This window comes from Martes martes (genome assembly GCF_963455335.1).
Source record: "Martes martes genome assembly, chromosome: 10".
NCBI classification, from domain to species: domain Eukaryota; kingdom Metazoa; phylum Chordata; class Mammalia; order Carnivora; family Mustelidae; genus Martes; species Martes martes.
Window position 1 is genome coordinate 1,307,626 of NC_137898.1, and position 13,659 is coordinate 1,321,284.

Sequence of the window (13,659 nt, forward strand, 5' to 3'; positions counted from 1 at the left end):
TCAGGTCATGATCCCAGGGTCCTGGGATCAAGCCCCACATCAGGCTCTCTGCTCAGCGGGGAGCCTGCTTCCCTCTGCCTGCCTCTCTGCCTGCTTGTGGTCTCTCTCTGTCAAATAAACAAATAAATTATTTAAAAAAAGATAATATACATCATAACTTCACATTGACATTTTAATTCACATTTAGCACTACAGGATTTTTACTCAACTTCATCAGTCCCACACCCACACTCACATTTCTGGTCCTGACCTAATTATATATTTGCTCTTCACTGAGACAGTCAGAGCTGTCTCAGGGTAATAATATCAGTGTTACCCACCAACAAAATGTTTACTGGAAACAGCTCAAGATTTCTGTTTTTGTGTTTTTCTATGGTGAGGGCATATCACACCAGGAGATTACTGTGTTTTCGAATGACTTGAAATAACTCATCTCTATCAATACTGCCTTTTAAGGATTTTGAAAGAATGTGGTTGGAGGCCTCAAAATAACAAGGGAGGCCTCACAGTATGATTTCCCAAGGTCCTCAGTCTGGGAAACAGCCACTGTTTTTCTTTTTCTTGACAATCCCTTATGTTTTATGCAGATTGGAACAGATAGGTTAAGGGCTGGGACACGGATACAGAAGGTGAACTCCCTTCCTTAAGCCAGTGTGTGAGTTTCCTGTGGCAAGAGGCTGGTCGTACCACAGTCCTCTAATGTGGAATGAGAGTGGCAATGTCTGGTTCCCAGGCCCCGGCCACTTGACTAAGACTGAGGGGTTCAGCTGTGCCTGTGGTTAGAGGAGAAGGAGGAAGGCAGCAGAGCCCTGGAAGAAGGGAGGGGACAGTCTGAAGCTCTGGGACTGTCCCACAGTGGTTAGGCCTCTATTGCCCTGGCCTTGGGGACTGTCCTCTCTCTATCACATCAGTGGCTGGTAAGATGCGAGGAAGAGAGAGTCCTGAGGATAGAAGAGAGACCACAGAGGAGATGGGAGGCCAGGGTCATTGCCAGCTGCATCCCAGAGGTGCGGCACTAACACCATCACCAACGAGTCCATCCAGGCCCCCAAGTGTGGAACAGAAGAGAATGAGAACAGCAGCGACCATCATGGTAGTCATGACCAATGACAGAAAGGCACAAGCCATGGGTTTCAATTCATGAACATGTTTTTATTGATTTGAAACATAGGATTTAAGATAAAGCAGTGTTTAACATGCTTTATCTTAACCACAACCTTGTTCCCAGGGGAACACCAACGCTAACAGCCTCCTAAAGTGGAAACAGGACATCACCTGGAGCACGTGCCTCTCGGTGGGCCAACCAGGACAGGGTCTGGGGAGGAGGGAGATGCTTCCGGAAGGTGACTTGGGAAAGTCAGCAGAAAATGAACATTAGACTGGCTTCTCCCAAGGAACCGTCAACCAAATCTGGCTTCTTTCTAGAGGGCGATGGCCCTGGGGTGTGATTTGGAACTTAGCAATAAAGCACAGGTCACAGCTTGGGAAAACTGGATCAGCAGGAGTCACCTGAGGTCCTTAATAGAACCTCAGATCTTGCACTGACAGCAGACGGGGACACAGCAGCAGGACTGGGAGCAGCAGGGTTTGCAGCAGCTGGACTGGGAGCAGCAGGGGACACAGCAGCTGGACTGGGAGCAGCAGGGTTTGCAGCAGCTGCACTGGGAGCAGCCACATGAGCCACAGGAGCCACAACCCCCCTTGCAACCCCCACAGGAGCCACAGCCACCCTTGGAGCCCCCACACGAGCCACAGCCCCCCTTGGAGCCCCCACAGGAGCCGCAGCCCCCCTTGGAGCCCCCACACGAGCCACAGCCCCCCTTGGAGCCCCCGCACGAGCCACAGCCCCCCTTGGAGCCCCCACACGAGCCACAGCTGGAGCAGGAGCAGGCTGGCACACAGCAGCACACGGGCTTGCAGCAGCAGACGGGGACACAGCAGCCCGAGCCACAGCCCCCACAGCCGGAGCCACAGCCCCCACAGCCGGAGCCGCAGCCCCCGGAACAGCCACAGCAGCCCATGGTTCTGGTGGGTTGAGGGTGGAGCAGGTCAGAGGAGCAGGTGCAGAGGACAGGTGCTCAGGTGTGGAGACTTCTGGGCCGGGACCCTTTATACACCTGCGCAGGGTCAGGTGAGATGCTGGACACACGGTCACTTCCTGGTCCCTGTTGTGCCACTCCCCCAGGAGTATTTGTTTGTTTGTTTTTAATCGTAAAATAACCTCAGTGCTGTCGGAGTTTTGCGCTTTTCCTTCAGTCCGCCGTTTCCCCTCAGGGGCTCCCTGACACACAAGGAAGCCGTCTGTCTCTGTGTCGGTGGAAGGTGATGGGAGCAGGGCTCTTGCCTTTGAGGCCGTGCTCACCTCCGCTGCCCGTATTGGTCTCCTGTGGCTCCAGAGCAGGCGGCCACAGGCGGAGGGCTTGACAGCAGACATTCCTGCTCCCACAGTCTGGAGGCTGGAAGTCCGACATGGAGTCAGCAGGGTCGTGGGCTCCCCGAGGGCTCTGGGGGGGATCGTTGCTGCCTCTTCCGGCTCCTGGGGGCCGCTGGCATCCTTGATGCTCCCTGCATCGTGCTGGAGCCTGACCCTCCTTCACGTGGCCTCTCTCCCTGTGTGTCTGCACCTCACCTCTCCTCTTTGCTCTCACAAGGACACCGGCCATTCATTCAGGTCCTCGCCTTGTCCAGGACAACCTCGGCTTGGCTCCACCTGCAAAGACCTGATTTCCCAATAAGGGCGTATTCTGAAGCTCCAGGAGGACACGGTTCAACCCACTGCACTGTCTCATCACGTTCCTGACGTCGCCCCCGCTGCTGCCCTGACCGTGAAAGCCCAGGGAGTGTCCACAGAAGGCACAGGGGGATGGAGTCCAGGGAAATACCCTGGAACGGTCAGTCCCGTCCTGCCTGTCACCTCTGGGAAGAACAGGACTCAGGATCAGCACAGGACCCAGGACGAGGACAGGACTCAGGATCAGGACAGAATTCAGAATCAGGATGGGACTCAGGGTCAGCACAGGACTCAGGACTAGGACAGGACTCGGGATCAGGACAGAATTCAGAATCAGGATGGGACTCAGGGTCAGCACAGGACTCAGGACTAGGACAGGACACGGGATCAGGACAGAATTCAGAATCAGGATGGGACTCAGGGTCAGCACAGGACTCAGGACTAGGACAGGACTCCGGATCAGGACAGAATTCAGAATCAGGATGGGACTCAGGATCAGCACAGGACCCAGGACTAGGACAGGACTCGGGATCAGAGCAGAATTCAGAATCAGGATGGGACTCAGGGTCAGCACAGGACTCAGGACTAGGACATTACTCAGGATCAGGACAGAATTCAGAATCAGGATGGGGCTCAGGGTCGGCACAGGACCCAGGACTAGGACAGGACTCGGGATCAGGACAGAATTCAGAATCAGGATGGGACTCAGGGTCAGCACAGGACTCAGGACTAGGACAGGACTCAGGATCAGGACAGAATTCAGAATCAGGATGGGACTCAGGGTCGGCACAGGACCCAGGACTAGGACAGGACTCGGGATCAGGACAGAATTCAGAATCAGGATGGGACTCAGGGTCAGCACAGGACCCAGGACTAGGACAGGACTCGGGATCAGGACAGAATTCAGAATCAGGATGGGACTCAGGGTCAGCACAGGACCCAGGACTAGGATAGGACTCAGGATCAGGAAAGGACCCAGAGTAAGAATTGGATTGAGAATTATGAAAGGACTTGGGGTCAGGATGGGACCCAGAATCAAGATAAGACTCAGAATCAGAACAGTATTCAAGGGTGCCTGAGTGGCTCAGTTGGTTAAGGTCCAACTCTTGGTTTTGGCTCAGATATGATCTCAGGGTCCTGACATCAAGCCCCATGTTGGGATCCCTGCTTAGCTCTGCTCCTCCTCTGCTCATTCTCTCTCTCTCTCTCTCTCTCTCTCTCTCAAATAAATAAATCTTTTTGAAAAAAAGAACAGTACTCAGGGTCAGTACAGGACCCAGGATCAGTGTAGGACTCAGGATGGGGACAGGAGTCAGGATCAGGACAGCAGTTAGGACCAGGTTAGGACTCAATAATTAGAATAAGACCCAGGATCAGAATAGGACTCAGGATCAGGATAGGACCAAGGATCAGGATAGGACCCAGATAATGAGTTGGGGTTCCCCTTCTGGACTTCTAGGATCCTGGGGTGTCTGCACCCAGTTGGGCAAACTCATTAGGAGAGGTTCCCAAAATGTTCCACTGAGCTATCAACACAACAGTGGGTCTTGCCCTTTGTGATGGGAAACTCCTCAATAAACAACTTAAAAAATTTGTAAAAATTATTTGGCAGAGAGAAAGAGACTGAGAGAGGGAACACAAGTAGGGGGAGTGGGAGAGGGAGAAGCTGGCTTCCTGCTGAGCAGGGAGCCTGACGCGGGGCTCAATCCCAGGACCCTGGGATCACTACCTGAGGCAAAAGCAGAGGCTTAACTACTGAGCCACCCAGATGCCCCAATAAACAGCTTTTATTTAATAGCATGCATCCCTGAAATAGGTGAATTTCTGTAATATGCATATGATCTATCCAGTCATATATTGCATGTTAGCTAATTTTTTCACATTTTTGAAGCTGAAACACAGATAGGTTTTAATATGCTTTTCTGTGATCCATGTTGGGGACTACACTTGTACACCTATTCTTAAGTACTTGTGGTTCATATACTCCTCTTTAAATTCAAATGAGGGTCTCCTTAGACAAGTCGATACATATGCATATAAACATAGAATTGTGCATAAAATTTGCAAGAATTCATATAGGGCCTGATGTCCACCTGTGGTCTGTAGATCCGGTTGGGAACCCACTAGAAGAGGAGGCTCTAAGTGAACCTACATAGTTCCTTTCCATGAAGGATCGGTTGTGTGGGTTTTCTCACCCCTCCCACAGTAAGAGGAAAGCGAAGGTGACAGGGCAATATGGTGTCAGGTGGTGAAGGGCTAAGTGATTTATGTGACCAAGGAAAGGTCATCTGAAGACCACGGACAGGGCTGCAGATGAGAATACCAACAACGTAGTGATTCCCTTGGCGTGAACGGACGGTGTGCGAATCGGAGGAGAGGTCATAAAAGGCAGTGTGGGCCCTTTCACTGTCCCTGCTGGGGGAAGCCAGATGCCATGTCACAGCCGACAGAGAGGCCCGCGTGGCGAAGAACCGCGGCCGATAGCCACGTGGGGCGCCATCTTGGAAATGGCTCTTCCAACGCCACTCAAGCCTTTGGATGATGCAGCCACTGCCGATGCCTTGCTGAGAACCTCAGGAGAGATCCTGAGCCAGGACCACCCAGGAAAATTGAGAGCTTAAGAGAAAAGAATGGAAACAAGGCAAGCGTTCAAATAAAGGTGTGAGAAAAAGCACAGAATGAAACGGAAGGAGTAAGAAAGAAGCAGAAGAAAAATAACAGCAGGGTGACCAGGGGTGCTGTGTCTTTGGAAAAACCGAGGAGAGAACTGTCCGAGAAGCCGGGCCACGGGAGAGGAAGCAAGGTGCACACAAGCAAGATACGACCTGAGCAAAGTTAAATCATGGACGTGCAGCAGATATCGCAAGAAAGGAATCTGGGGAGAAAATCTGCTGGAAATCTAAAATCTAGGAAAAACGGATACCTTTCCAAAATAAAATGAAATAGTAAAATTCACATGAAAAGACCTCGACAACTCGAACAGACCAATGACCATGAAAGACAGTGAAATTCTCACCGGAAATCCTGAGCCCTGGAAAGCCCCAGACACAGGCGACTTTACCGATGAGTCCCCACAGCCCCTCTGCGAATGCTGGGGGAGCTGGAAGGGGAGCCGGGCGCGTCCTCTCACGCCGCTCTTACCACTTCCATTTCAGAGTCGGGCGAAGCACCGTAAGACGAGAGGAAAATCCGCTTCAGTGCGAATGGAACGGCACAGTTCCTAAACCCGATACTGGAACGGTCAGGTCGCTTGCTGAAAACAGCCGGTCGTAGTCAGGGAGGGCTTATTCTGAGCAGGCTAAGGGGACCCGCCCTCAGAAGATGCATCCCTGTAACTCACTGCCACGCGGCTCAGAGGGGAAAATAATTCACACGACCGTCTCAGCAGGTGTGAAGAAAAGGGTCCATGAACAACTTGTGACTTTTCTGCCCAGAGGTGGAGAGACGGAAGAATCTTCCTTAAAAACTCGATCAAGTCCGCCTGTCCAAGCCCCACAGCACACCTGACGTTTGGTGTAGAAAGTTCAGACACGTCCTCTTACATTTACGTGTAAGATGAAGACGTGGCCCGTCGTGACCGTGGGGAAAGGCAAACGGACAATTGGCACATGACACGTCCGTCTCCGAAGAAAAGCAGCCGGAACGGATTTTGAGAAAATCGGGATAAGAGAGCCGAGCCGGGCCGCAGAGCCCCTCCCGCTCAAAGCTCCCAGAACAACAGCTCTTGTCGCAAAAGTCACAAAAGTCACAAAACTCCTACCACGAGGTGGGAAATGAGAGGACGTTTCCGCTAGGAGAACAGAAGTGCCGACCCCTGGGACGGCCCCGGCCCTCCGCGTAAACCCTCCCTTGACAGCAACGTGGCAATGGAAAGAAGAGTGTCATTCTCCCCAAACCAGTCGAAGTGCAACTCTAACAGTCCCGGAAGGTCACGGGAGAATTGTTCCTAACTCTTGAATTACGTGGGAGAATCGGGTTTCACGGATCATGAGGAAGGGAGAGCCCACCCATCACCTGGGTGATAAATCAGGGCCGGGCAGCGTTGGGGCGGGCAAGGAGAAGGGGGGATGCTGGGCGCTTGGCCCATGATGGAGAGCGTCGCGAATCAGGGACAACAGTTACAGGAGACCCCATGGCACCCCCTCCGTGTCGGGAGACCCTCTGAATGCTTGCTTCGTGGTGCTGGCTTGAGCCCGCCAGCGGACCTCAGAGGTGGGTCCCGGCACGGAGCCCCCGTCCGGGCGACCAGACCCAGGCACCCCTCGGCTCTCACCGGAGCGGGGGTCACGGAGGACGCCGCTCACAGGGGCCGGCTCGTGGCCAGGCCGGTTGCGAGCATGGAGGGTGTCCAAAACGAGGAGAATAAACAACCAGGCATGTGCTTATGCGAGCAAACTGCGCATCAGAGAAATCACGGGCTGGACTGATGGAAAGAAACGCGGCTTAATTAAAAAAATGCAGGAGGAGAGGCCGCGTGGATCTGCAGCCGGCCTCTGGGTTTGAAAATAAGAACCTGAACACGACCCTGCGCATCTTCAGGAGGGCCCCCCGCGCGGATGTGTCTGAGCTGCGTGAGTGGGTCCTGGTCCAGAGGAAGGCAGGGGCGTGGGGAGACCGAGAGGGGCTTCAGCCCCCCACCCCGCCGGAGAGGCCGCAACCAGCCGCTGCACACGAGAGACGGTTTTCAAAGGAACTCGTGATCCCAGCCGACTCTAATCCCCGCGCTCGCTGGGAAGATAGAGGGAGAGTCAGAACAGGGAAGGAATGTCCTGTAGTTTGTGACCCACACCCGCGGATGACACGTCAGGCCTCTGCCGGGGCCGTCCGTCCTGCGGCGCTCCAGGCCGACCCTCACTCTGGGGCACTCAGCCTCCCGGCCGCCTCGCCCAGGCTCATCCCTTCCCGCCCTGGAGCCGGTCCCAGGCCGATGGCCTCCAGTTCTGTTGGATCAGGGCGCCCCGGGGGTGCTGTGGGCTCGGGCATGTTTGGGGCTTGTTTGGGGCCGCCTGCCTGTCCTCCCTCGCCGGGGTGGTGTTCCGTGGAGACACACACATCCCGGGGTAAAGCTTTGCTTTTATCAGGTGTTTGGAGATAGCGCTGCAGTGTGTTTGGGCTTGGGATGCTCCGACGGGACGTCTGGAACCCGCCAGATGTCCGCACCCACCCCACCCCATGCCACAGAGGGCTGGGAATTTGCTGTTTTGGCAACATTTTCAGGGGGTTAATCTTTGGAATTCTGTAACTTAATAATCATGTGTCTTCGCCGGCAGTGTTCTGCCTTCACTTTTCCCAGAACTTGTCACTCCTTTTTTTTTTTTTTAAGATTTATTTATTTACCTTATAGAAAGAGAGAGTGGGGGTGGGGGGAGGAGAGATATAATCCCAAGCAGACCCGAGGGGCTCGATCTCACGACCCCGAGATCGTGACCCGAGACAAAATCAAGAGTCTGATCTGTCGACCCAGCCGCCCGGGCGCCCCGACACGTCCCTCGTTCAGGCTGCGGAGGGCGCCTGTGCTTTTAGCCTAGTTCAGCTCCGCTGAGCGAGGCGTGCACCGCGTTTCAGGGGGCCCTCCGCTTCCGTCGGCCCCTGTCCCTGGGTTTCCACCTGCACCGGGAGCTTCCTCGGTGTCGCCTCTTCTGCTTCCGGCCATCCCGGGGGCGGGGGGCGGCTGCGGGCTCTGCTCCCCTTGTGCCGCCTGCGGGGCTCCCTGGCGCCCGCTCCTGTTCCCCCGCCTCCGCCCAGCCTTCCTTTTTCAGATTCTTAATGTATTTTCGATTCTTTATTTAAATTCCATGTAGTTAACATATAGCGTGTCACTGGTTTCAGGAGTCGAGTTCAGGGGTTCGTCAGTTGGGGTTAAGCCCCGGTGCTCGTGACATCACGTGCCTCCTTCGTGCCCGTCGCCCAGTCACCCCAGGCCCCCCGCCCCCCTCAGTGTGTTCCCTGGAGTTAAGGGTCTCTTGGGCCTTGCCAAGGGGGGCTGCGGCTCGTGCGGGGGCTCCAAGGGGGGCTGCGGCTCCTGTGGCTCGTGTGGCTGCTCCCAGTCCAGCTGTCCCCTGCTGCGGCCAGTGCAAGATCTGAGGGTGTGGACAGCAATGTCATGTGGCCCGTGCGGACGTGGGGGCCCCACTCCCAGCCCACTGCTCCGGGGCTCTTTGACTTCACGCTCTGACTTTGTCATCTGCACCTCCAGCTTGGGCAGCATACCCTCAGGACGGACAGGGCCCAGGGACCCCCTTCTCAACGACGGGGCCCTCCACTTGGCTCATCTCCCTCCTCTCCTCCTGGACCCTCCCTCTCTCCCCCTTACCCAACTGAAGACCCAAACTGGCCGGCAGAGGCCCTCGAGGCAGCTTGGACTCCCGGGACCCTGAGAGCGGCCCCTCCTCTCAGGAGTTGGAATGACCCTCTGGCTCCCTGTATGTCAAAACCTGATCCCCAGTCTTCCAAATAAACAGCCGATAAGCAGAAATGTCCGTCCCTCCCTTCCTCTCTGTAGCCCCCAGAGCGCCCGTTCCCAGTCCCGTCCGGGTCTGCTCCGTCGCTCCTCCTTGACCTCCTTCTTGCTCTAACCCCGACATCTCTGGGTTTCTGCCCTCTGTCCCCGTGGCGTCAGGCTCTGAGGGTCAAGTGCGGAATAGAGCTCCACCGTCTGCAGTGCGGGGGGCTGGGACGGGGGGGTGGCGGCTGCAAGCCGGTGGCCGCCGTGGCCGGCTATCCTGTTGGGGGGGGGGGTCCCGGAGGCTCAAGCTCTTCAGCGGAAGAGAGTTGGTGCCGGAAAGGAACCTCCGGGAGCCCCTGGGGCTCGGAGGAAGCCATAGAGAAGTTGCTGAAAGAGTCCGAGTTTTACCCCAAACGTAGCCGGGTGCGTCGGAAAGACCCGGAACGGATGGACGGGACGTCCCGGCCGACTGCGCCAACAGTCTGCGGCCTACGCCCCCAGGGGGCACTTGGTTTCCGTGGCTCTGGGGAATGTGTGCCGTGGCCTTGGGAGACTCGAGGGGGTCAACGTGGAAACTGGGTGCTTCCACAGTTGATGGCGTGTCCAGAGGCCACGCCCCCAGGACGCCCCCAAGTCCACAGTGCTGGCCCAGGGGCAGGCCTCGGCCTCTGCCTCTGGCTCTGCTGTGGAGCCCCGAGCGCCCCCCGGGACCGGGTCCCAGGCCCAAGAGCCACAGGGACGCCGACCCAGGGGCCACAGCCACCTTGCGACGCCCACGGGCGGTGGCTGCGGTCTGTCCACGCGGCTCAGCAGCAGGCGTGGCTTGGACGCTGAGACGCTGGTGCGCGCGGTGAGACCCCACAGCTGGGCCACCGATAGGAGGGAGGGGAGCTGCCGCCTCCCGCCCCCAGGTCCCAGCTGAGGGCACACGGGGGGCAGCACCTGAGCGCACCGGGACCCGTTCGCGGTGGCTCCGGAGAGCCGTGGGAGGGGTCGCCCACACTTGCCTCCCTTCTCCCCAGCTTGGGGGCAGTGACCCCCCAATGGCTTCTCTTCACCTGGAGCTGGGTCCCCGACACCCACAGGCTGCCGATACCCCTGCCTCCAGCAGCTCCCGGGCGTGCAGGCCCCGAACAGGTCCTCCCTTCATCCCGGGGCGACAGCAGCCCCAGGGGCCGTGCAGACTCTGGGGACCCTCCCATCCCGCGCCTGCCCCCCGCCTGCACCCCAGACCCTGCTCCCCTCTCTCTGGCCACCTTTCTGCTGGTCCATAGTGGTCGCCCCGGGTCAGACCTGCTCCTTGCTGTCCGGTGCCACTGTGGCCCCTCCAAGCCACACTGGTGTTTACTATCCGGTCGTGGGAGCCGTTCCTCCGACTCCGCAGGAGAAGTCACTAATGCACGTGCTTGAGGAGACACACAGGGTCGGCGGCAGCTGCAACCCGTCTACCGGAAAGTGTCTGATCAATTGGGATTAGGTTGAGCATCACAGGAAAACACGACAGTGAGGAACCATAGACCATTTCTTCTAGGAAACAGCAGTGGAGAGAAGCCGGCTGGGTGGGCTTGGAAACAGGGACAGACACCTAGGGACAACCAAGGAGGGATCTCCAGGTGAACGCAGTGGACAGGGAGCGTAGGCGGGCGCTTGCTAAGGAGTTCACAGAACCCGAACGTCGAGGCCGGTGGCACAGTCCCGAAAGTGAGAGGAGAGGCTGAGTCACCGTCCTCGAGGACAGGTAGCATCGCTGGGCTTGGAAGGGAAGCATTTTCCGGGGAGGCATTTGTTAACACTGCCCCTCGTGGGGGGACGACCCGGGGAATCCGCTGGAAGAATGGCCGGTGGAGCAGAGTCTCTGTTGTTCTGGCCGCTGCTCTGGGTCGACAGCAGTGCCCTGCACGTGGCAGATACTGGACGACTTCGCGGAAGGTGTGCACGGGTCACGTGCCCCTGGCCTGCTGTGGACGGGGTTGGGGGGGCTCAGTGGCCAGACTTCGCTTGCAGGGGTCAGGACAGGGGGGACCGCTGGAGGCGGCAGGCCGGCAGGGGGCACCGCTGACCAGGAGATGCCGGTGGAGCCCGAGGCTCAGGGAGGTTCCCAGGCCCAGTCCCAGCCCCGGACCTTGGTGACCACGCTGGCATGGCCGTCTCCAAAGGGACTCCCTTCCTCCCTCTCCCCCGCCTGCTCCCACCCCTACTTCTAGTGCTCCAGCGCTCCAGACCCAGGGTGGGCGGAGGTCCCCAGGCACAGCCCTTCGACGCAGCCTCAGCCCGCAGGGTCCTCCGGCCTCCCTGAGAAGCGGTGACTCCTCTGAGTCGACACCCTGGGCCCCACAGACCCCGCCACCCCCCATCTCCTCGACCCCTTCCCCCCCACGTCCCCCAAAAGGATGAGGGGAAATGGGGGCCGGGAACATCGCCAACAGCCCCCCGCAAGGCTGCCCCCAAGTCCAGGTCAGGTTTTCGGGGCCCCCAGGACCCCCGCCCCCACTCCCACCTGAGGCTTCACGACTCCTCCCGACGTCTCTTTTCTCTTCGGGGCTTTGTTAACCTCCACCTGCTTCTCTCGCTCCTCCGCTCCTCCGGTGTTGGTCCACTCATGGCCCAGGCCCTTTGCAAGTGAAGCAAAGCCCCAGCCTCACCTCCGCAGCGGGGGAGGGTCTTCCTTATGCGCAGGACGTCACGTCCAGAGGGACCCCGGGCTCCTCCTCGCCAGTCCCCGTTGCTGAGACGATTCCTGGAGTTTCTTCCCCGGCAGGGCCTGAGGCCGAAATGTGGATTGCGGGCCGCTGTGAGGTCAGGCCCCTCCTGAGCCCCGGGGGTCTGCCGAATGCTGGTTAGAGCGGCTGCGGGGTGAGCCCCCCGCCGCCCACAGGGACCACCACCGGGAGGTGCCCCTGTCCTGGGCCTCCGGGTCGTTCAGCGGTGATCTCAGGAGGGAGCCAAAGGGGCACTACTAGCACTTTCGGCTGGACCCCATCTGCCCCGCCTACCAAGAGTGCCCCCAGAGGGCCCCTCCTGGTCCCCTGCACCTGCTTCCAGGGGCACCTGACCCCCTGAGGCTGGGCCTGGGGGTGGGGAGGTATCAGCAGCCCAGCCCCCTCCCTAGGCATGAGCACCGCTGGGACGTGGAAGGCCAGACACCGCCCCCCACCCCACTCCCATCCCGGGTGCTCCTCCTCCAGGCCCCCCAGACCCCCCAAGCCAACAAGAGAGGCTCCCTAGGGTCAGGGACCGCCAGCGGGGGCACAGGCTGCCACAGGCACGAGTCCTCACCCACATTCTGCTCCTCCCGCCGGGGTCCTGGCCCCTCCTCCTTGGGACCCCATGCTAAGCCAGGTAGCAGGTCGCCCCCAGAGCCTGCAAACTCCAGGAAGGGCTGGGTGCTTGGGCAAGAGGCACCTCCCCCACAGTCAGCAGCGACCCACCCGACACCCCAGGGCACTGCCACCCGTGCTCAGGACCGTAGAGCCCGTGTGCCCACAGGACAGGGAGGGAGGGTGGATGTGGTGGAGCCAAGGCCCGGATGGGCAGGAGTGGCTGCTCCAGGGACCCCCACGGGATGCCTGGCTCCCCACGTCCCTCTGCTCACGCCACCTGACGCCCGTGGGAGGGGACGACCTGGATTGCCGCCGAGGAGCCCCACCGGGAGGATCGGAGGCAGAGGTACGCAGCGGCCACTCTCCTGTCCCCTGCCACCCCCTGCCCCCGGCCGGCACTTCCACTGGGCTGGAGAAGGGCCGGGGTTGCTGGACTCGTGACCCTGAGTCGGCGGTCCCACCGACACCTGAGGCTTCTGCCCACACAGGGGCCGGAACCACTGTCCCACCTGCGACGAAAGTGCTACTCCCCTGAGAAGTCCGTGTGGGGGCTGGAGGACGTGGTGGGGGCTTCCTCCGGCCGGGGCGGGTGTTCTACCAACCGACTCTATGGGGTCCGGGCCACTCTGCTTCCGGTAAGCCCCTGGGTCCTACCTGAGGTCCCCAACCTGTATAGAGCGGGGAGGGGCTTAGTCTACACAACTCAGACCCATGTCCCGGGGTTCCCTCTTTCAAAGGGAACACCTGGAATCCTGAGTGCCCCCAGGAGTGGCAGCCTCCACCTGGGGAGACACCCAGACAGGCCGCTCTGAGCCCCTATAGGTCGCTGCCGCAGCCCCACGTGAAAGGGGGACGAGTGTACCAGTGCTCGTGGGAGGCTGTCCTCGCTGACCTTGGGGGGCTCCCATCAGTAGTCCCAGAGACCCCGTCCTCAGTGCGGCTGGCTTGGGCACCAGTCAGTATCCTGCGTTTCAGGAAGGAACCGCTTCCTCAGTGAGCTGCGCCGGTGACAACATCTCCGCTAACAGAGGACGTTGAGAAGGTAGAGTCAGAACACGGCCCTGTCCGGGGCCTGCGGAGATGGTGGGCCTCCAAACAGCCATCGAGGACCCTCAAGCCACCAGGTGAGTTGTTCAAGGGGATGGGTGACCCCGAGGTACTCA

At 58.8% G+C, this 13,659-nt stretch overlaps 1 protein-coding gene across 1 annotated transcript in view; it reads right to left on the minus strand.

Annotated features, from left to right (window-relative positions):
- Positions 1-1,529: 1,529 nt before the first annotated feature.
- Positions 1,530-13,659, minus strand: part of LOC308351243 (uncharacterized protein) — a gene marked incomplete at its 3' end in the record, with an annotated part of 35,870 nt that continues 23,740 nt past the window's right edge. The window contains exon 2 of the mRNA XM_080816758.1: positions 1,530-1,999. Within this exon, the coding sequence (XP_080672884.1) occupies positions 1,530-1,999 (470 nt within the window). The remainder of the gene's footprint in view (positions 2,000-13,659) is intronic.